This window comes from Falco cherrug, chromosome 7 (genome assembly GCF_023634085.1).
Source record: "Falco cherrug isolate bFalChe1 chromosome 7, bFalChe1.pri, whole genome shotgun sequence".
Lineage (NCBI taxonomy): Eukaryota > Metazoa > Chordata > Aves > Falconiformes > Falconidae > Falco > Falco cherrug.
In genome coordinates this window covers 59,562,893-59,586,419 of record NC_073703.1, presented here as the reverse complement: position 1 = coordinate 59,586,419, position 23,527 = coordinate 59,562,893, and the positions used below count along the sequence as shown (strand labels likewise).

Genomic DNA, 23,527 nt, shown 5'->3' with positions numbered 1-23,527 from the left:
CATACGTCTATATACACATACAAGTATATACAGTACCCAAATAGAGCTACAGAACCACTCCTAGAGCTAAAACCCATTAAATCACCAGAAAGAAAACTCCAAAGTTACATATTTACTGAAGCAGACATTTAACACTTTACTGTCATGGATATGTTCAAAGTGCAATGATTTCCCACAATTACTTATTTCAACACTGATGCTACATCTGTCAAGTATAACGTTGCTCAAAGATGCAACCTTTCATGCACTGATCCTGCAGTTCAAGTTAGAGCTAGAAGTATTTACAGAATTATACTTTCTTGCAAAATGTTCTAATCACCATAACTTTAAAAAACATTGGCTTGCAGTACAAAAAATCAGAAGGTTTGGTTTTCTTCAAACAATATTTTGACAATTCTTTTCTGTATACGTGTAGTTCGACATTTCAGAAATGTTTGCATTTTGATTTCTTTTATCCAACTAGCAATTCACTTCCTTAACAGTAAAGCGTGAGCTTTAAAATGCTTTACTATAGAATACAGAATCAAGATAAACTTTAAAAGCATATTTTGTAGTCTCCGGAGTTGCATTTCCTTGTATTTCAATGAGAAATTTTTGATACCATTTTCAAAAGGCAGACAGAATGTGTGAATTAATGACTAAAGCTCTGCTTTACATTTTAAACGTACCTCTCTCAAAATCCTCATCTTTCAATCCCAAGACTGAACATCTTAATGAAAAAAGTCAAAGGTGCAGCACATGATGATTTAGACCTTAAGTATAAACTGGTATTAATTTCTTCTCCTCTTGACTATGTACATTTCACTCATAAAGCAGTTAAAAATGTTAACAGCTTTTTCTAATAAACATCCTTTGCATGTGTGAAAGCGAGTAAAAAATTTCTTTTTTTTTTTCCCAAACAGATAGAAAATACAATTGTTAAAAAAGTATTTATTAGGGAGACCATACTAAAACCACTAACAGTCATCTATTGTTTATAGAAAGCGATCGCTCTAGAAAATAAATAGCTTATTTGACATGCTAATTCCAGATGGAACCTTAGGGTTTGATCTGGTAACTGTGGGGTGAAGTTCTCTGGCCAGATACAGACCAGTCTGCCATAGTTCTCTTGTGGCCCTGACAAATTTTATAAAATATATTTAATACAGCTAATGTATATGCAGTTATTTTCCTTTGTTACAGAAATACTGAAAGTAAGCAACTTTCTTAATTTCCAGGTGTGCCTCAGGTTTAAGTTTCTGTAAAATGAAAACTACCCAATAATACTGCACTTCAGTGACCTGCCTACAGCAATTAAAAAGCTGACTGTCATTATAGCTACAGAAATTGCTCTTATGGTTTCCGGACAAGAGGCACCTTTCTGTTTTGATGGATTGGAAATCCACTTATTCAATGGAAATTTAATGAATAGTTACAAGTAAATTTAGGATTGGTCTATATAAATAAACATTGAAACTAAGCAGAATAGAGGAAGTTCCTCTCCATAGTAGCATTTATGAGTACAGCTTGAACAAAAGATTACGATGTCTAGATAAAGCTGATCAAACGGACAAGAAAGACAACTTGTCCTGAATGTGTACAGATAAGTATTAAAAAATGGGAACAAGTTCTGTGTAAGAAAAATCTTTTCAATGTTAGAGAGTAGAGGATTTTACAAAGTTGTACAAAGTCCAAAGTTCGATATAGCACTGCATAGCAGATAGTTTTAAAACAGTTCTTAGAGCTGATGGATAGGTTAGTTCTACCTTTCTTTAAAGCCCATGAACTGCTGATTTCAAAACTAATAAGCAATAGAAGGTGTGAAGCTTATTTTTATCTCAGTTCTTGAAGCCCTATATTCACATTAATTCATTACTTCTTTCTCCGCTAAACGTTTTAAAATGCTGTTTATTTAGTTCCAAGTTCTATTCTAAACAAATTTCCCTTGCCACTGCAGGTACCAGAAGTCCAAGAATTATCCCTTAAAATTATCAACACTCTGCTTGCTACCTCTGTAAGTTCTGTACTTCCTATGCGGAAAAAGAAAATAATATTATAGAAGACATTTACCTCTAACCAGGCAAGAAAAAGGAATACTGTACTGGGTACACCATTCGTTTCTAGAGTATAGTAACTCTATCTGTAGGAGACTTATTGCTATATTTTAAAAATATGAACATACAACACAAATCCTTATAATGCAAATAAATTTGTAACAAACCACCTTCCTTGCAATGATAATAGACCATTCTGAAGGGTACCAATATAAAGAAGTCATTGGCAGCGTGACATTCAAAGATTATGCAGATTACAAACATGGAATATTATTGGAGGAAAAAATGTCAGAAGAGAATGAGAAAATGCTTAGTATCTAAACAAGTCAAGTTACATTCACCAAGAGCTCATACATTTATTTTAAAGGAGACTTTAATATGCCTTTGGCTCAGAACCAGAAAAACACTACTAGCTGTGCCTTAATTCCAAATATTCTTAAGTTTCTAGTGACAGGACTTAGATCAGGCATTTTTCATTATTTTCAAATCTGCTAAGTCCAATCTCATCCAAGCCTTAAAATAATTTAGAGACTTTGAAATAATAATAATAAAAAAAATTAAAATGCCATGCATTTTTTGTTACCCAGAGATGGAAATAGGTCTGTATAAAAAAAAAGATTAGCACCTTTCCCAAGAGCAAGAAAGAAAGAGAAAGTGTAGCAGTTTAAGAAAGAATTCAAAATACCTACCTATTGTTAAATTAACTGTGTAATTTAAATACACATCTCCCTCTGTATATAACCATTTATAGCATGGTCTCAAATTTCTGAGTCTTGACTGCTACTAAAGGTGAGTTGCAGCATGCTGCTATATAGTTAGCATTTCATAATACAATTTGTTAGAGGAATACTTGCAATGAACCATAAACGAGAACCTGAAACCAGATCAGTTTGCTTTTTTTAGAAGCACCTGTCCGTTTATAGTTTACTGTGGATGTACTTTCTTGCCATGGCATTCAAAAGTCAAGCAATCCTGCTTGTGTTTTCAATTAAATCCAAGCTATATTAACAACAAAAAATATATGATTACTTTGCAGTATTTTGAAGAATGTGGGTATATACATATAGATACCTATCTATATACATCTATAGCACATCCCATGTTTGGGACATAGCATAGGTGGCCAAACTGACAGGGGGGGTAGTAATTTCAAAAAAGAGACTTGTATACATTAAAAAAGTGTACTTAAATGTCCTTTTAGTTTCATAGTTTTAGTATTACTAATATTGGTAAGTTACTGTGTAGGAATTTCACTCCTCTTTTTATGTCTTAATGGTATTTATACAAATACTGCACAACTGAAATGTATTTTATACAGTTGGCATTCCTCAGAATGCACCTACAATTGAACAGGAAATGTTTAGGCTAAAAGCTAGAGAAGGGTGAAGCATTGACAAGCTCGATGGTAGATTGCCTTTAGTTCACCAAACAGTTTTGGTGCATATTCCTAGGAAAATAGTAACTTTTGTCTTCCATAAAGTAATGTGTTCTAATGAACAACAAATTCTTATACTTTCATACTCAACAATATTAACTCTTCTATTACATTTTGAAAGACCACTTATTGTTGTCAAGACTTACTTCTAATTTTTAGTATTTTTTGCTATATGGATAATTTAAAAATCACGTATAGCAGTAGAATGCAGAAATGTGTGCAAATGTCCAAGATTTTGTTTAATAGAAACTCAAGTTCAACCAGATTTTGTTCTTGTGCCTTCTTATTTTGCCTAGCTTTTCTCCAAAGCTTAATTATATTTTACTACACTAATCACAATGACTGTAAAACACTTAAGTTTCTTAATTTTCACAGGTTTGTATGAATTATCAACATGTAACTGAATCATCAATATAAAAATAATTACTGAAAAATTATACATGGAAAAACTGAACTCCATCACAGTTTTACTTGAGAGGAAGCTCTACAGCAGTTATCTTCAAAATGTACCCGATTTTACTTTGATAACTAAGTTTCTGAAGTATATAATACAATCAACATACTTACCTGTGGGAAATAGCTAGAATGTTACAGAGTTTGGTAACATTTAATGTGTCCACAGCAAAAGTAAAGACACGCAGACATTTTGAAGAACTTCTGCAAGTAATTGCTGACTCAATGTCACCTTCAAATAGGAAGATGATTCACCACATAAAAGTATGATTGAAAACAATTTTCAAATTGAAATACAAGATTGCTACTTCTAGCATATCTCTGGGGGGGAAAGTGGGAAAAAACTAAGCATACTGTCCAAAAATACGGTAGCCATTTGCAAGCAGATGTTCCTGTAGAAAACTGAAGCTTCCAACATCCAGTTGAGGAGCAAAAAATATTTATTCACTTCCACCTCTTAGTGTTTTTCTGATTGTGAGCTCCATTATCTTTTTAAACTGTTCATACGTCTGTGTTATAGGGAGCTCTAGGCAATTAAGGAGTCTGTTTCCAACAGGATACCTTCTATGCAAAAATTTAATAGCAGGTTCAGGATCAAAACCAACAGGTGGTACAGAAAAAGAGCCTGTTGCAAAGAACAAAACATCCTCCAATGTCACTACAGACTCACGACCTAAAAAAAAAATAAAAATAGGATTAGATTAAGTCATTTATTGCCTATTACCCAGAAGCCATTATCCTGCATGTTATGTCGGGGGGGGGGGGGGGGGGGGAGAGATACGACCCTGAAATCAGGAACCCCCAGATTAGTATGCTGAATGGATATGCAGTTATATGGCCAAAGAAGAAAAATGTTAACAAGAAAAACCCACTTAGATTAGCTCTGAAAAATCTTAAGTTAATAGGAAAAACCCTCTTCTACAAGAAGAGACCACTGTTCTCTATCTTTGAGACACACGCTATCTAGTAAGAGTAAGTTCACAGCAAAGCTGAAGAGAGGGGATTTAAAGGATTTTTCTGTACCATTCAGGTTGTTGACAGGTTTTGTTTGTTTTTAAACAAAACCAAAAAAACTCATAGGAGTTGTGGTACCAAGCTTTCAGACATTTACCCCCTCAAGTTGCATTACAACTGGGCAGTTTCAGAAATTATAATTAGTAAGGAAGAAGGGGAAGAATGAACAATTAGGAGCTGACAGCAACCTCTAAAACCTTCATTTATTTACCCCACTGAACTCTTAAAAACCAAGCCCTGCATGTATACCAGCAGCTAAATACCCTGAACAAGGGGGAGAAGAACAAAAAATGACTTACTTTCCACATCTTGCAAATAATGTATCCAAAAATCGACACCTTCAACTTCATTTACATCTGATGAGGAATGGATTGTAAAGAGATCACAAAGAACTTCTGCTGAAAGTCTTTCAGGTTTGTGGCACAATATACTAGAGAACACATCCGGATGCATTTGAAATTTCTCTAGTACACCCAGGGTTTCCAAACCTTGCCTAAAACTGGGGGGAAGGAAAAAAAGAACCACCAAGCATGCATCAGAAAGCCAGTAGGTAACTAATTGTATTCTGCATTTTGTAAAGGTCTAAGGCTGGACATAATAATTTTTCACATCTGCAGTCTCCCAAGCCTTGCAATAAGGTGTACATAGTTGTCCCATTTTATTTCCATCTTGGAAAAATGTGTTAAATCCCATTTTAACAATCTAAGTGTTTCTGTGAAGCTTTTCAGGCAGATGAAAGGAATACCAGTGATATGCAGAAATTAACTGTATTTTCTGGTAGTTATCTATACGAGCATGGTTTAATTTTTACGTAAGAACATACTGAATTTCTTTCTTACAAATATCCCTTTAGAAAACAGCTTAAATTCCTTGTCCTTAGGCATAATGAGGCATCTTAAAAGACAGCCTTCATTTGGCTTCTGCATGTGTTTAAATGCTATTATTTCTCCCTATGGCAAATGTGGATAACAGTGTCCAGGGCTGCATTAGGAATCATGGTGCCAACAGGTTAAGGGAGATGATCCTCTCCCTCTCCTCAGCACTGGTAAAGTCACACTTTGAATGCTGTGTTAGGTGCTGGGCTCCCCAGTTCAAGAGATACGTAGGGTGGTCACCAGGGTGATTCAAGGACTGAAGCATAGCCCTGTGAGGAAAGGCTGAGATAGCTGCAATTGGTTAGCCTAGAGAAAGAAAAAGCACAGGTGGAATTATCAACATATAGAAGTAGCTGAAGGGTGTGTGCAAAGCTGAAGGGAGCATGTAAAGAAGTCAGAGCCAGGCTCCTTTCAGCAGTGACAGGACCAGAGGCAATGGGCACAAGCTGAAACACAGCAGGTTATGTCTGAATATCAGGAAGCATTTACTTATTTATTTATTTACACTAATCTGATTCTGTGATTTAACTATTTTTATTTTTTCTAAACAGCGCTATGGGTTGAAAAAAATTCACTAGTTACTGTGTACTGGATAAGAACATTTCAAGCAACTGGCTTTACAATTTAACCACCACATTAAATCATAATTAAAATTTTACTTAAGCTGTTAACTCATATTTTCTTATATATTGATAGGCTGAATCAGTAAAATTCAGAACAGATATTGAAAGTGTAGTCACTGGTGTAGAACATTAATAGCTGAAGTGACTAACTCTACTTACTCAGTTCTTGATATTAACAAGCAAATTCTTGCTTCGCTCAATTTTGCACATTTTAAACTCATTTCCAAAATTGCACAAAACTACATTTTCCCACAAACAAGCAGGCTACTTACTACCTTTCACTTTGACTAGTTTTAAAATATGTCATGGATTGGTCAAATATGCCAGAGAGGGCCCTGACTGAAAGAAAACTTACAGCTTTGTTTAAAAATCATCACATTCAAAATTAGCTTTCATAGCTCTTGCAGATTCACTTGATTCAGACTTGTCAAAGAACACCATAAATGTGTTAAGTACAAATCCAACTATACTTGTTGGAAGAATTCACGTTCAATGACTTTTTAGTGAGCAGATGAAGAATGCACATTGGAAGTAAGGTCAGAAACCCATCAAGAAGTAGTCAACAGCTGCAATTTTCCCAGCAATTTGAAGGCATCACTACCTCAAATAAAAACACCAATGCATTCCTTATATTCTAAGTAGGCCAACTTACACTTGTGGCCATTATCACCCTCCTAACAGCACATGCGAACTCCCTGATTAGAACTCTGGAAAACTCATTTGAACTCTAAATGTATGTTAAGCACTCCTAAAACTTATAAGTTTGAGGAATTCTGAATTAAAAACAAACAAACTAGAGAAATTATGCAGCACAAAGGTCTTTGTCATGCTACAGTTTACAGCTGTGTATCTGCTTTCTTCATAAGGTTGAAAAAGGAACATGACCAAGAAATGGAACAGAGCAGGTAGGTAGAGAAATAGTTAAACTGAAAGACTGAAATTATCTAGTTAACAGGTGTTACTTAATCCACTGAAAACTGCAGTACATTTCATTGGTTTAAATAGAGAATAGGTAAGAACACGTGAAAGTTAGTTTTAGCAACATATCTGGTATTTCAATGAGGAAAAAAACCCCAAGAAGTCTAAAAACTTAAACAAAACAAACCTTTCTAGGGGTGAAATAATTCTCTTGATTACATGATGGATCAACAGGTCATCCACCAGCTTATTCTTATCACACAAAGCTGTTACAGGTCTTAAACATCCAGCAGCAGCAAGGAATTTGTAACAGTCTTGAACTGTAGACTGTAGGCTGGACAGACTGTTTGCGTGTTTTATCTGTATCAGAAGATAAAAGGTAGGCATTTGTTTACTACATGCATGCATGTATAAATATATATATGTATAGATACAAAAAGCTTTTTCATTTGAACTGAAGTTACATTCAGTAAGCCCTTTATCTCCAAATATAGTCTGGAACAAGAATTTGCCAAGTAGTTTAGTTTTCTTTACCATTTTTATTGTTTCTGCTACATCAACATCAGCAACATCTTCCAAAGCTGGCTTCACATTCTCTGGACCATATACCAGACAATTGAACAGTGTTTCGGAAAAGAAACCAGGAGATGGGCCACCATGAACCAGAGAAACTGCAATCATTTTACCAGCTTCAAAATAAAGATTCTCTTTTACAGCTGCAAATGAAAAATAAAAATATTATATACGCATAAAAATAATCCTCTATTTTTCATAGAAAATCTGATAAATAATGCGATTCCTTCTTACTTTAGGAGATGCAACAAATGAGGTTTGTCATCTCCTGCCTGTTGAAACAATAATATCAGTATTTATCTCTCTCTCTCTTTTTTTTTTTTTTTTTTTTTTTTTTACACACAGGAGCAGAGTTTTCTTCTACTCAACTCTGTGGAAGAAGTTACACTTAATGCTGAAACATAAGAACTCAAAGAAGCTAACTTTGGGTCTTTAGGGAGCATGTTATCAGAGATAATCTTCTAAAAATTTGAGGAAAGAAAAATGAATGACAGAGAAAGTGGGTCAAAGAAATTAACTTGTAGAGAACAAATACCTTAATGAAAAAGTTCTAATTACATCCCGTATTTTTTCCCTTGGTTGTCATCAACTTTTGCAACTAAACAATTTTTTGTTGTTTTTATGACAGATCTGCACCCCACCCCCTGTAGAATTGAAAAGCAAAAAAAATTTGAAAAAAATTTCTATTCACCAGAGCTGTAATTGTGAACTGAAAGGTTTTTAAATCTTCAGGCAGCATGGTTGTCAAGTTACATAGTTCCTAATGTATTTTTGAACAGAGCACTTAATTACCTTGAAAATCAAGGGACAAGTTCTTTGCAGAGGAGCCCTCAAACAATGATGAATTCTCAAGGTGAAGCATTAATAATTGGAAGAAACGGTGCTTTGATGCAGAAATATCTGTCTTCAATCTGTTTTTCCAGTTTGTGAACTTTATTTCAATGGTTTCTGTAGGATTGAAGTTGCGCTGTCTAAATCCCTTTAAAGCACTATTCCAGATATTTCCTGGATTGATGTTAAGCCTTGTAGTTTTTGTATTAACTTGTAGCTTTAACTCCTTCAGTATACTAGAAACTTGCCTTCTTTGCTTTCCTAATTGCCTAAAAGAAAATTGCATCTATTTTCAGATGAAGTCTATTGCTCATAATTAGCAACAGTTAAAATCTACTAGGAAAAACCTCTTTAAACACTTCAGTACATTTAGATATTGCCTAAATTATATCAGTGACATATTTAGTGTAGATTCTTCAAGTTTGAATTCTGTACTGGCACTTTTTAAAATTTTAAAGTACCCCTAAGAACTAGGAAAATCAAGAGGTAGAAATAATTACCTTGGTGTAAAATGAACAGTTATTTCCTTAATTCAGTTACACCAATGTAGTACCAAACAACTCACACCATCATTCTACATTTGAACAATGTGAAACAAGCAAGAAATTGAAGAGTTTACCATGGTTATGTTAGAGATGTTTTGCAACTGAATTAGAATACACTGTCAACTATTCACTAATATTTACTCTTTGTCACTATAATAAAAAATATATTTGAATAGGGAGATATGTTGCAGCTCTCATTTAAAAGACATCTAAGGAAACCCCTTATTTGTTTCCTAATGTGCAATCAAAACTATTTCAAATACCCTACCTACTAGAAGTAACCAATTCCCTTAACAGAATTTATAGCAGACATTACAGGTAGAATTCATAAATTAAGTATACACAACAAGACAAAAAAAATTTGCATCTTTAAACTGAACTTTCTGTATTAAAACATGTTATTTTACCACTGATTTTAGCATAATCACAAACTATTCCTATGGTACAAACGCAAAAACATTGAAAATTCAGGACATGTCTAATTTGAAGAGAATAATTAGGATTCTTTTTATTCTCCCTTTTCTAAAGAACAGCTAGCCATGTTTTGGTAAGGACAAATTTGTTCCTGGGATTTGATCCCCTCACTACCTAACCTAAAAATTCTCAATAGGTATCATTCTTTTCTCCTCACCTCTCTCTAGCATTTATAAACAGCAGAAACCTTTATTACTTCAGCTCTTCAGTATACTCACTCGATTTCTCCAGTGACTATGTACATACACATACAAACATATAAATAGCCACTATATATATAAACACACATATGTATGTATATGTGTACACCCACCCCCATGTTCTGTAGGAAATATGGTATAAAGCCATGTGCTAGATTACTCTTCAGTTTAAGAAAAATAGAAGAAAATACTTTTTCCTCAGGGACCAGTTCCTGTTTGACATCAGTGGAGATAAGGGCATCGTCACTCTGTTGGATGCTGGAAGCTGTAGGTGTGAGCAGGGTGACAAATTGTTCCGGCACGTTATCTTTGGTGATCTATAAACCAAAACAGTATTTTAAGAGGAGATACAATTGAAAGAATGCATAAACATCTCTAATTTAAAGGTAGCAATATAGTTTCCTCCTATTTCAGTACTGAATCTCACTTATACGTTCATTTACATGAAGCCCAGTGCTCGAGCTGGAATTGTAAAAATAATTCAGTATTTTATTATGTTGTGGTTTAGGATCCTGTTTTTGTTGCATCCCATATATGAGATTCAAGTCCTGACTGATACAATGAGTAAAACCTAAATGTATTAATTTCTACAGACTTGAAAAGTTATTACAGCAAAGGAAAATGTTATTTATATAAAAATCTCTGTAAGCTAGATTTCTAGTACACTATTAACATGGAAAAAAATAAAGCTAAGGTTGCTTATCAGCAAGTTTTGCCATTTGTACATTCAAAGTTACCTCTAAATTGTTGAGTCCTTTTACACAGATCCAATTTCATCAAAGTAAAAACTGAATTACATGCCATCAAATGCAAATAACTATAGCAAAAAATATGGAATTCACAGCTTATTCAGAAGTTCGATCACTAAACTTTACTCCAATTTTAACCAATTTGCTATTTAGTGTAAGAAGTTTCTCCTATGGAATAAGCCATCAACTCATGTTAAAATAGTATTTTATGGTATAATCAGTTTCTGCTTGAAAACAGAAAATTACACACTGAAGAAAACTGCGTCGCGACCCAGCTGACTGCCGAGGGCACTTTGGAGATGGTTCTTCCAGCAAACAACTTGTCCCATCTGTCTTTTCAGAGGTCGCCAAAGGATGCTTCTTCCGTTTCCTATAGTTCCCTGTATGATTAAATTACATTAATTTAATTAATCTTCTATCTGTAAAATACATAGTATTAAATCTTATCGTTTTAAGAAGCCACTGTCACATCCGTAACTTACCTGATTTTGAAATGATACTTCTGCATTCCATGCATTCCCAGTTTAGCTCCCATGACTTCACAGCTGAACAGGCCAAATGAGTTCCACGAGAGCCACAATACTGACAGCGCTTTATTTCCCATTTACTAAAATTAAAAACATATGTATTTAGAATTAGATGGAAGAACAAGGCTGGTTAAAACGAAGTACATTCAACAGTAAACGTAGTCTAGACACTAAATGAATAAAGCACAATTTTATCAGTCTGGTAGGACTGTACATCATCAAGGCAAACTTTCTTCAGACAAGATGTACTCACAATTCCTGGCTGCAATAAGAGGAAAAAGAGCTACCTGTGCTCCAGCACCTTGTATTTAAACAGGCTGAAGTTAGTTGCTTCCCTGCTTCTAAGCCAACAGCTTTGCAGACCCTGTTTTCCCTTCATGTTGCTAGCTAGCAATGTCCTTAGTATTTCATGGTATCCACCATTCAGCTTTGCCAAACAGTAAATTTTTGAAAAGAGCATATCTTTTTTTTTGTTTGCCTTTTTTTTTTTTAAACACACATTCTGAATAAGACTCTTAAGTAGCGACAGCATTTAAATATGTTAGGTTCTTGTATAAATTTTTTTATTTCTTTGCTTAAACATACAATGGAACAATGTGACTGATATTAGTTCAAATACTGGAAGCCTAAGGTACAACTCCTAAAGGCAAAGTAAATCCTGAGGTACACACATACCATGAATGAACCAAGGAATGTCTGGTCAAATCTGCACAAAGCAAAGCTGACGCCCGCAGGGAGTAACCTATCACAACAGTACTACAGAAACAAGTCTCCAAAGACTACGCTCTGCAGCTTTGAGCACACTCATGCCAAGAGACACATTTCAGAAGCACACAAAAAAAGAAAGAACGCAGAAAATTAACAAGTTAAGTGATCATGTAAAAGGCTTTATTCTGCTCTACTACTTGCTTAATTTTTCCTTAAACCTCTCATTAAGCTATCAGCAATATTCTGCCATTTGCATGGAAATGGATAGCTCACAGCTAGATTGATTTTTACACAACTAGTTAATTTTCAGCTAAGTCTAGTACTTCCGTGAATTTCTTGTACAGGTAGTAAGTATTCTAATTATTACATTGTTGAATTAAGCTTTAAATGAGAGATACGCAATATTAGTTTAGACATGCTATTCCACATGTTATGTGGATATACAAATTCTGCTTAAGCTCTGTATCAAATGAGAACAAGGACAAGGTAACTGATAATCAATTGGTTTGGTTTTCTTGACTTTTATAACCTGATTTGAGAAAATTAGTATTGAAATAAGATTATGGGGAGTAGAACAAACTTTAGACACTGCGTCTTGGCTTGACATTAAAACCTGATGCTGAAAAGTTTTAAAGCATTTAAATAAAATAAAGTTTACAAAATAAAAAAACACCAAAGAATTAATCCATCCTAGGTTATATGTTCCTGCAAAAGTGGCATACCTATCAGGTTGATTATAGTCTCTGCCTTTCTTGCAGAGACATCTTCTACTGTCACAGTGTTGATAACACTGCAGTAGATCCTGATATGCATTCTCTTCAAGTTCCCAAGATGCATCCCTATAAACAAGGCAAAAAAATTCCGTTATTACAACTGTATTTCCAATTGTTTAAATGGGTTACTCCATCTTTGGAATAGACGTATATAATAACCAGATGAAGATATTTCAATCATTTAATGTTCTAGGCAACAGCTAGGGGTAAGAAAAAAAAGTCTAGGAACAAGACTAATTCTATAAAACTCACGGCTTTTTCTTGTGATTATTTATTATTTTTCAGATGATCTCAGTGCATGTTTGCTCCATTTAACATCATTCCGCTTTTCTCTCTCACAGCAAACATGGATGTTTGTTTTGGGAGTCTACTCAGGTTACCACTGAAAATGGTCTCATGAAAAGTAACTCAGATTTTTCCAGACTAATATGGCAAAGTTCATCAAGTATTCTGACTCTTCTTCCTCTCCAAAATCCTGAGCTTCTGTCTCCAGAGAGAATTAATGGTAGTCTCTGAAAAGACTAATAGTTATTAAAGAATAATACTTATAACAAAGAAACATCATTCTGATCACTTCATCCTATTTTGAGCCCCACCAAAAATGGTGCAAACTTTAACTGCTTCTAAAATTCTGAGCTGTTTTTCATGCTAAACATATCTTTAACAATCCTTTGGGAGAAGACGGAAGCTGTATGGCTGAGCAAATCAGTCAACTATAATACTGCCTGGACAGAAATTCACATTATTTAAGAACCTGGGAACAGAAAACACACTTACCAGCAACCTTCAAGTTAATTTGAAACTGTATTTAAGAAGTGTTTTGATCTTTTAAATGGCATTAAAAATGTCTTTTCAGAGCTTCCTGCTTTATGTTTGAGATTACTTATTTGGCCTTTGAAATTCTGATGCATAACTAAAAGGAAACACGTTACTCCTTATCAAACCAAAATACCCTACTACTGAAGGTAGAATTAAGGTTTCACATATTAACAGATACAGTTCTAGAGAATATGTTAAAAGTGTTTTTTTACACCCCGTCAGAGTTTTTATAGAGAAGTGATCATTTAGTAAATCACTTACTTTTCTGGAATGTGTATGCCCATTCTCAACATTTCTTTCTGAAATTTGTCCTTGTTGTTACATACTGTGCACCTAAAGAAAAATATCCCAGCACTCAAAGCTTGATACTGTGGTCAAGAAAAAAACACAAGAACACACCAAACCAGTTATTGAATTACAACCATCCTTCAGATACCAATAAATAATACCGTAATATCTATAATATTCATGGATACTGTCCTGGCGTGGATGTTAAGCTGATATGGATGTCACTTGACATTGAAGCAAATGGTGAGCATGTTCTCTTCTTTTAAAGGAGAGCTCACATGCTACCATTAGGTTCATAAACAAAAGCACAATCCTTTTCAGTCAACCTCTTCAGATCTAGAATGAGTTTACAAAGAGAACCTTATAACTGTTTCAAGCTCTGGACTTAGGCAAAGAGAAGTGACAATTGATAAATTACATTTTTAGCATTTAATAATGACTTGCAAGAAGGCAACTACCTAGGTTAGGCTTCAGTTTCTAAAAATAGCTAAAAGTATGAAGTGTATCACAAATGTAGAAACGGGGTGGGCGGCAGAAAATTAATAGCATAAAAAAATCCTTTTCTTAGGACACTAGTCTCCAAAACACAATTATAGCATTGCCCTTCAAACCTAGCGTATTTCCATACCTACTGCCTATATTAACACTAAGCAATTTTACCCAATTTTAAGCAACCATTCCATTGCTTTTAAACAAAACAGAAGAGTTATCTCTGTGGGTGCAAAGAAAAAAGGTGAATCTGTGTTACCTGCAAGCATTCTCGATGAAACCAAGCATTTTTACAGCAAGGGCTTTTCAGTACAGTGTACGCTGGAAGCTGTTCAACTAAATCCAGGCATATTGTACACTGTGAAGTTCCTCCAGATTCTTTATTCAGAAGCTTTTGGACTGGTTTATGTTCCCAACAGTAGGATCTAAAAATAATAATTGAAGGTTCCCTTATCAAAACATTTTAAGAACCTTCGTAATAAAGTTTGAGAATAGTAAAATTAATTTCCCATTAATAAATGCTTGGCAACAAGCTAAAAAGGCAGACATGCACTGGTTTTGGCTGGGACAGAATTAATTTTCTTCATAGGAGCTTGTATGGTGCTGTGTTTTGGATCTGTGATGAAAACAGTGTTGGTAACACAAGGGTGTTTTAGTTATTGCTGGGCAGTGCTTAGACAACATCAAGGCCTTTTCTGTTTCTCCCACTGCCCCGCCAGCAACCAGACTGGGAGTGCACAGGAAGCTGGGAGGGAACACAGCCCAGAGAGCAGACTCCAAATGATCAAAAGAATATATGACATGAAGCTCAGCAATAGAACTAGGGGAAAAAGGAGGCAGGGTGACACAGTCAGCATTAGGGCATGTGCCTTCCCAAGTAACTTAAACATGACGAAGCCCTGCCTGGAAACAGCTAAACATCTGCCTGCTCATGGGAAGTAAATTCATTCCTTGCTTTACTTGCACATGCAGCTGTTGCTTTACCTATTAAACTGTCTTTATCTCAACCCATGTGTTTTCTCACTTTTACCCTTCCAACTCACTCCCCATCCAGCTGTGGGTAGTGAGCAAGTGGCTGTGGGGTACCCTGCTGCCTACCAGGATTAAACCACAATACACATGTAAACAAATTATGTATCTAACAGAGCAAATCAACAGAATAGTAAGGAAGAAGCATATTACCAACTGATACTCTGTAAATTACAGAGCTCATATACCCCCTTTTTGCTCAAAACTTCTTTTAGTCCTATTAACATGTTCCCTGTCCTCAGAACCTCAAGTTCTTCCTATATTTTTAATGTTATCATGTCATTAAAGGAGCAATTTTGAGTTTGCATATTGATTCTGCAGAGTATAGGTAGCTTGATAAATTTTTAGCACACTTTCAAAGACCTAAGACAGCCAAGAAACGCAGGTCTAAAAAGCCTTCCTGAAAATGTATTGGTTTTACATGTGCTTGACTTAATACAGTTAGTTTATTTAAGAAGTTTAAGTGCCTGTCAGACTCCAACCCACCCACCTTACAAACTCAGCTTACAATAGGCAGAATAAAGCTATGATCAAACGCACTTGGAAGTATTTTGACTACAGCCAAGATGCTGGACAGATGATATGAAAGAAAATAAAACATTTGAGACATTTGATATTAAACCCACGTCTCCTTAAGTCCATCGCTAATAAGCAGATCTAGAAGTCTTGTGCTTTGAAACACAACAGAATGGCACAGTCTGTTCTGAAAGCTGAGAGAGAACAGCAGTCAAACCACTGCCCTTTCAACAGCAGCACAGGAGGTAGGTAAATAAAAAAACCAAAGCCAACCATTTTGCAGTTTAGAGTTTAGAATTTAATGTTTGACTACTTCTAGAAGCATTAAATTATATCTTTAGAAGTGTTGAGATTTTAGTTTATAGGTCCTAAGTATGCAATATAACTGCTTGGCCTTCATGTTTTCCACAAATCAGGTATTTTTTCTCATGACATCACTTATAATTAATAGCCTATATAATGACAACCCATGAAAAAACAAATTAATTCCTGTATATATATATAATGAATTGAAAGTAAGAAAGTAACAAAATCCCAGAACTCACCTGAAGTTTTCCATGAACTGGAAAATACATTCCTTTTCTAACCCACAAGGAAAATGGTAACTTCGTTTGCATTTGGGAGCTACACATCCAATTGAAGCACCCTTTTTCCTACAGATATTACATTTCTAGAAATAATTTGTTTTAGAAATAACAGAACATTAATATCTATAAAGTCCAAATAAAATTACAGGAATTAAGCCAAGAGAAAAAATTACATAGTGTGTAAAAAAATATCAGCCAATAGATTGTAACTGTGACAAGACTACTGTGTTTTAGCTCTATTTCAAAGACCCGATATGAAATATATATATATTTCAAATATAGTTATTTCACAGACTTGATTATGCATTGTTTTACATGCATGTGACTTGTGATATGTAAGCCAAACTACAAGCTATTTTACCAGCACCCATAGTTTAGTTGCATCTGTGAAATGATACAGGGTCAGCTTGAGGCTCAGCATAACATCATGAGGTACTATGCATATGTATTTTCCCCTTATTCATTTATCTGCAACATACCCAGGAAATAAAAATATTAGGAAACTTCAGCAGGTTTTATTGTCCCTTGTGGCTTCCAATAATCCAATATACTTGTTACTTAAATGTAAAATTCACATTCTTGAATGGGCTCTGCACACTTCCCATTACAGAAAAAAAACCAAAACAACCCCCAAAGACAATACTAAGTGCACTTACTTTTTTCCCCCTTGTAAATACCAGACTTCATTCTTACCAGTTTTGCAGCTCTAGTCACTTCTTTTCTAATATCTGCAATTAAGAATCCATCTACACCTTCATCTTCTTCCCCTCTCTGCCAAATGCCACTTGACATCAGCTATGAAAACAGTTAAGTATTTTAAAACATTCACCTGCCTAAAGATTTGATTACCTACACTGCATCAGTCTAACAAAGCTTGTGTGCAAACATTTTAAAAAACTGATCCAAAGCATTTCTATATTTTTGTCTGATATGACACAGTAACATGAAAAATAAGTATTTCATAACAAAGTCTTATGTAATGCTGTAGAGCCAAAGGTGGTGTATTTTACCTTCCTTTTTGAAGTATATTCAGATAATTATCAATTATTTACAGCATAAGCATACAGAGCTTCAGAGAAAATAAAATTAAGTTAGTTTAGTTAATGCGAATGACAATTGTGCTGCAGAGATAGTGAGGCACAGTAGGAAGTATCTGTACTGAAGTGCAACCTAAGAGGAGAAGTAATTCACTTTCAAAGAGGATTAAAATAAAAACCAGAATCAAGTAACTCGGCAAGTCAGAAGAGCCTGATGATAACTTTGATTAAGTTACTAAGCAAGGCAGTTACATCACAAACTTCAAATAACTAGTTTTAAAACTTGATGCCTCATATATTCTTTACAATACCGTTTTACTATTCTCCTTTTAATTTCAACGAGCACCATTTTCTAACTAGAGCTTTATCAGTATTTTAGTCAACTAAATGTAAAATTTCATACCAAACCCAATTAAAAATATATTTTTTCCATGCATGAGACATTTGGAAGAAAAAACAAAACTGCACCAGTAACTGGCTTCCTTCTAGAAGAACCCCTTTCTTATATAATACTTACCATATTTAAGTGAAATCATGGGATTTTGGTTGTTTTTTAAGAAAGAAGCAGGGACCAAAATCTACAAGAGGACTTACAGTAAAGTATCTTAGAAATCATAAGGCTCAGTGTTGCAAGCATGCCCTTTCCTAGCTCCATCAGGAAAGGACATTTTCCTATCACTTCATCCAGCCTTATGTATGCGACAAAACTATGATGAACAGACCTACACCTCCTTCCAGATGCTTAAAATTTATTTAAGAATAAAAAAAAGTAACTTCAGAAAACCATTGCTCGGCCTACACTTTAAAGGATTCAATATTCAATCTATTAAGCCATCTGCAATCAACAAAATATTTAAAGAACTGGTTGAGAAAAAACCCCAAATTGTTCCTGATATTTTCAAGACTGTTTTTATAAACTTGGGGGGAAAATTCAAACTGTATTAATTAAACAAAAAAAACTGACTTTTTTTTTTAAGTAGTCATATTATTTTAAAGACTTGCAAAAAATTGGAGTTCGAAAGGCAGTTTAAGTATACCTTTAAGAATATGAATCTTGGAAAGTGCCAAGTGTGATAACAAAAGATACTCAGCTGTCATCTACATCCATAGCTCTGCTAAAATTAAAAGCTTCTACTAAAAAGTGATACTGTAGCTGTGTAAGATCAGTAAGTTGCATATTACTGAACTGAAAAGTAAGACTATTTCTTAAATGTTACAATGTCCTAGGTAGTGTAAGAGTAACTCGGACCCAAACAAGAACTAATGAGAAACAAGGAAAAGACGACTTTTCTCTACTTTTTCCACAAATGGGTGGAATTTTCACATTCCGAATTTTGAAACTACGCTTCTCTTACAGAAGCGAATATGTAGGTGCAATCTGTTCCCTTTCTCTTAACATGTACCTTCGTTGCTATGATAGGTTGTGAGAACTAACAAAGTAATTCATAAATGGATCACGAACAGAATTTAGCTTTCAATAAAGGCTTGTTGGAATTTATTTATTTGGACAAGTAATTACTATTTAATGTTTGCTGCCTTTATTTTTATTTTCTTTTCAGTTAAAACAGACTAGCTCCAAGATCAATACCACATACTTACCAAACAGTAATTATGAACAGTGAGATTATATTCCGCATAGGTCTTTTTTTCTCCATACTTTTTAGGGCAGTCATCTGGTCGTCCACAGAGCACACAGACTAAAATATAGGACCATATTTACAATCACAGTGAATGTACTGGAATTATTAAGGATCAACTGTAGAGCAGTAACTTTCATCTCTTTTAATCATATGCATCTTGTAGTGAACTATTGGCTATGGGACAGTAGATACCCCTCTCAGAATAGAATTCCATAGTAAATACAGAAAATGGTAGTATTTGTTCCTTCTCTAGTTACTAAAAAGAAAATACTTCATCAGTTCCACCCGTCTGCTGATTCAGGAGAGAGCCATCACCCAAGCTAAATTCACAAGCCGACTGAGCTAACTGAAACATTCTTCTCAAAACACCCAAAGATAATTATCGAATGGCCAACAATGTCCAGATGCATGTTAAATAGGTCATCTAATTTTTTTCAGTATTGTACATAAAGGCATCACTACAGCAGAATCCATGAAGAAACTGAACCGTTTCTTTGTGTAACTATGTGTGATAACCTTTGTACAAGGTGTATGAATGGTATCCTGACTACATCAAGCCATATGTATACCACCAGTGCTTTTAAAAAATATGCTAGTTTCAAAATTCAAGGATTTGAGACAACATTGGAGTCAACTAAAACCTTGGAGGATTTCCCCATTTCTGTAGTTCCTAGCCCACTAACATACTTCCACAGCCATTTCTTCCCTTCAGTTCTCAAAAGATACATTTCAATATTCTAACATCAAGAACAACCATAGTAGTGATGAGAATAGAAGTACTGCTTCAGCCTACGAAAGTCTGGAATCATACACTGCAAACACAGTTGTGTGTGATTTGGCAGCTGAATTCCCAAGGTTACGCTCTTAAAACATCTGTGGAAGGGACTATTTTTAAATATTCCAATTACAGCAGACAAATCCAAGGAAGTTTACAAGTAATTTCTTTTTCATTCCCCAAGACAAGTGGTTCCAACACAATTTCATTACTGAAAATCCACCTGCCCTTTGAACCCAAATAAAGCAAGTTATATTTGGTGGTATATATGCAGATTAAAGATTTCTGTAACTATTTAATAAAAACCTTACTTACATGGACTTTGAACGTCAAAAAGTTTGGTTTTACTCATCCTGAGTTCTTCTGGCTGGCTGTCATGAAAAAAACATGAGGTGTTAAATATATCTAGTACATTAACAACCACTATTACCTACTAGTTTAACATTTAATTCTAAACTGAAAAAAAACCCAACACAGTAAAAAAAAAATGGGATCAAGAAGAAAAGAATATCATAATTCCGCTGTCACTGTGAGACACAGGGGTTTGGAAAGCAGGATGCAAATATTCAGAAAAAATATTCCCAGACCAATGCAACAAGTAGAAACTCTTAACTATTCCCCCAAACTACCATGATACTTTATTTTCAAAAGAGAAAATAAAGTCCAGTGCAACAGCTAGTTATGTATAGATTTAAGCGTACAGAAGAATTTGTGTGTCTTTTAAACATCAAAAACATCGATCCAAGGATGACTAAAGAAGTGTCAGCGACACCTTTTCAAATAAAAGTTGTATTAACACCGAAATAAAAAGTTCACTAGGTAGGATAGTGACATAACTATGAAGACAATCTCCACTGTTTGGAGAAAAAGCAGGCCTAGTCAAAGAAATCCTGATCCAAGACAAACAAAAAAAAAAGTGAGGAATCCAAAACTGGGCCATGCATCCAGTGGTACTTACACTATTTAGAACTAAGTATTTTACATTCTGAAGCAGAGAGTAATTTAGAGACATTGACCAAACCCGCATTTCTTTCGAATATCACATACTCCTAAAAATTATATCCCCAACAGCGATATACCAGGAGCTGGCCTTTTACCGTGGGTTACACCATGCAACCTTGCCCACCTTGGAAAAAAGAAGATACGTTTTTTCACCCCAGCACTAAGGTGATTATTCTTCCTCTAGCGCAAAGGAGAGCGCCTTTAGGAACACACCTGTAGATCTTTGCCTTGCTTTCACTTAGGAAGCTGAAGAAAGCATTGCGTTAAAGTTTTGCAAAACAAGAATCCCGGGCGATTGCCTGCAGGTCCACGCTTGATCTCACAGGCAGGTGGACAATTTCCCACATACGGTTGAGCGAGCAGGCAGCCGGCAAGAAACCCAGCCCCTACGCAGCAGCCTGACAGACTCAGAGCTATGGGAGTTTTGCTACTTGCAGTTTAGGTGACTGCCAGGTACAGGCTTCAAGCAAACCTCAGGCTAATCCAACCTATTGCAAATAAAGTACTGCAGCCATTTTACTGGAGCTTTAAGAAAGGAGTTGAATGGAGGCAGCAGTCCCAGGCATAAAGCAACAGCTCTGCGCCGCTGCACTTTTTTAGACAGCCGAGGAAGTTTGTGCACAAAAGACCGTTGCCAGAAAATGGTCTCAAAGGAAAACGAACAGAAAACACACGGCACTGCAACCAAATTAGGTCAAGAGGCTGTGAAGAACCATGCAGCACCGACACACAGATTACATAACTGGTTCCAGTTTTCCCAGAAACACACTTGCCTCTTCCTAAACTACAAAAAATAAACATAATCAGGTACAGGGGGAGCAAAAGAGAAGCACCCAGCTCACAAACATTCCCTTCTCTTCGAGATTTCCCCAAGAATGGTCACTGCCAGTTCCAGAGTCCTGAATGTACGACGGTAATACAACAAAAAAAACCCAATCCATATATAACCACACAAGACCAGATTTTCACTTTGGTGTGTTCTAAAAAGCCCTACCAGGTAGGGGAAAGCATGCATGCGCCTAGAAACAAGAAAAGCACCTTCCTTCTTTTCCCTGGCCCAAACAAAACAAAACAGATCGCCAGATCGCTCCGCCCCCACCCCGCCCAATTTCTTCTACTTTTCCTTTAAACTCTTTCAGGAAGGTGAGCCCAGAGTTTAAACTTGCATGTCAAAAGATAAGTGAGAACAGCCACTGGAGCTCTATACATGACTCCTACAGGGCTCTCAACAGGAACAAAGCAATTCCTAATCAGTCTACAGGCAAAACAGGCGCACATGATCACCCAGCGTTTACAAAAAACGAAACATAAACCGGAATTTACCTACTTTGCTTAAATAGGCTAAGAAAATCCTCAGAGTGAATACTTGGGTTTTGCTAAGTTCTACAGCTCTTTACTACTCCAGAACAAAAGGTAGTTTTAACTGTTATTTTTAACCCGAGAATGGGAAAAGAAAAAACAAAACACCACCCCAGGAGGGAAGGTTTCGGGCACACGTGTTCTCCAGCACGCAGGCGAAGCAGCCCTCCCAGACCCATCCATCCGCGCTGTGCCGGCAGTGCCTCTCGCCGCCCATAACGCGACGCCCCCGTCCCCGTCCGCGGGGCGGGAGCAGCGGGACCCCCGCCGCTGCCCGGGAGCCCGCCCCGAGCCAAGGTGCCGGCGTCCCCTTACTGTTCCGAGTCTCACAGGGGTTCCAACCACGAAACTTGATCGGCGCCTTTTTAAACGACGCAACAGGCCACGGCAGCTCCTGAGGAGAAAGCGGCCCCCAGCCGGCTTCGCTCCCGCGGCTGCAGCGGGACGCCGCTCGCCCCTCGCCAGCTTTCCTCCCAGAAGCAAGGTGAAGAGAGCTCTCAGATCAGTTACTCCCTGCCCCAAGACAGGCGGCGGGAGCCAGGCTTGCTCCGCAGACATCGACTGGGAAGCCGCTGCGCGTTGCTCGGCCCCCTCACGGAGCAGCCGGGCTCCCGCTCCCCTGCCGCGGCGCCTCACGCTGCCCAGGCGACGGCTCAGCGCCCCACCCGCCGCGCCTCGTCCTCCGAAAGGCGGCACTCGCCTCCTTACCCCCGGCCTCAGCCAACCCCGGAGCGAGAGGCAGCCTTGCTGAAGGCGTTAATCACCCCGTAAGCGGCCCCGTCAACACCGCGCTCTGACGGCCGCCCCACGCCGAGCCGCCCACGCTAACTGACAGAAAATTCAAACACCAACATCCGCCGTCCTCCCGGAAGCGGGAAGCCAGCCCTCGCCCCGCCCCCCGCCGCGTGCTCCATCCGCGCCATCGGCGCTCGGCTACTCTCGCCGGGCGCGCCGGCTCGCTGGGGGGAGACGTGCGATCCCGGAGATCGGTGCTCGACTGGAGGGCCCGGCGGCGGTTGGGGTGGCAGCTCCGAGGGCGGCGCTGTGCCGGCGGGACCGGCGGGCGGGACCGGCAGGGCCCGGGGGACCGCGGGAGGGGCCCCGGTGCCGGTGTTTTACGGGGCTGCCTGGCTTTTGGGAACGCCGGGGGGACGGGCGCCGCCGCCCAGAAGCAGAGCCCTGCAAACAGGGTAACGTGTGGGAGCTTGGCCTGACCCCATCATCTTGTCCCGACGAGGTGCAGGGCCTCTGCAAA

The 23,527-nt window shown here is 37.1% G+C and overlaps 1 protein-coding gene across 2 annotated transcripts; it reads right to left on the bottom strand.

Annotated features, from left to right (window-relative positions):
- Positions 1-97: 97 nt before the first annotated feature.
- G2E3 (G2/M-phase specific E3 ubiquitin protein ligase) lies at positions 98-23,139 on the bottom strand. Of its 2 annotated transcripts, none has more exons than XM_055716026.1 (16): positions 22,969-23,139; positions 20,227-20,278; positions 19,096-19,193; positions 17,153-17,254; positions 16,418-16,542; positions 14,587-14,752; positions 13,812-13,918; positions 12,681-12,797; positions 11,206-11,330; positions 10,974-11,103; positions 10,166-10,291; positions 8,717-9,024; positions 7,886-8,067; positions 7,539-7,711; positions 5,235-5,434; positions 98-4,594 (listed from the first exon to the last, which is right to left on the bottom strand). In XM_055716026.1, the coding sequence occupies exons 2-16, from the start codon at positions 20,261-20,263 to the stop codon at positions 4,362-4,364; spliced, it is 2,229 nt and encodes a 742-aa protein (XP_055572001.1). In that variant the 5' UTR covers positions 20,264-20,278; positions 22,969-23,139; the 3' UTR covers positions 98-4,361. The 2 variants fall into 2 exon arrangements, with proteins under 2 accessions (XP_055572001.1, XP_055572000.1); XM_055716025.1 differs by having other exon boundaries at positions 20,227-20,282; positions 22,981-23,139.
- Between the last annotated feature and the right edge of the window lie 388 nt (positions 23,140-23,527).

Bases quoted from the DNA above. Each gene is read 5' to 3' on its own strand.
- G2E3 (XM_055716026.1), bottom strand. From the start codon at position 20,263: ATGAGTAAAACCAAACTTTTTGACGTTCAAAGTCCAT. The intron at 10,292-10,973 runs GTGTGTAATTTT...TTTGGTTTATAG, and splicing joins TCGCGACGCAGTTTTCTTCA to ATCACCAAAGATAACGTGCC. The intron at 8,068-8,716 runs GTAATTAAGTGC...TTTCATTTGCAG, and splicing joins CTTGTCCCTTGATTTTCAAG to CTGTAAAAGAGAATCTTTAT.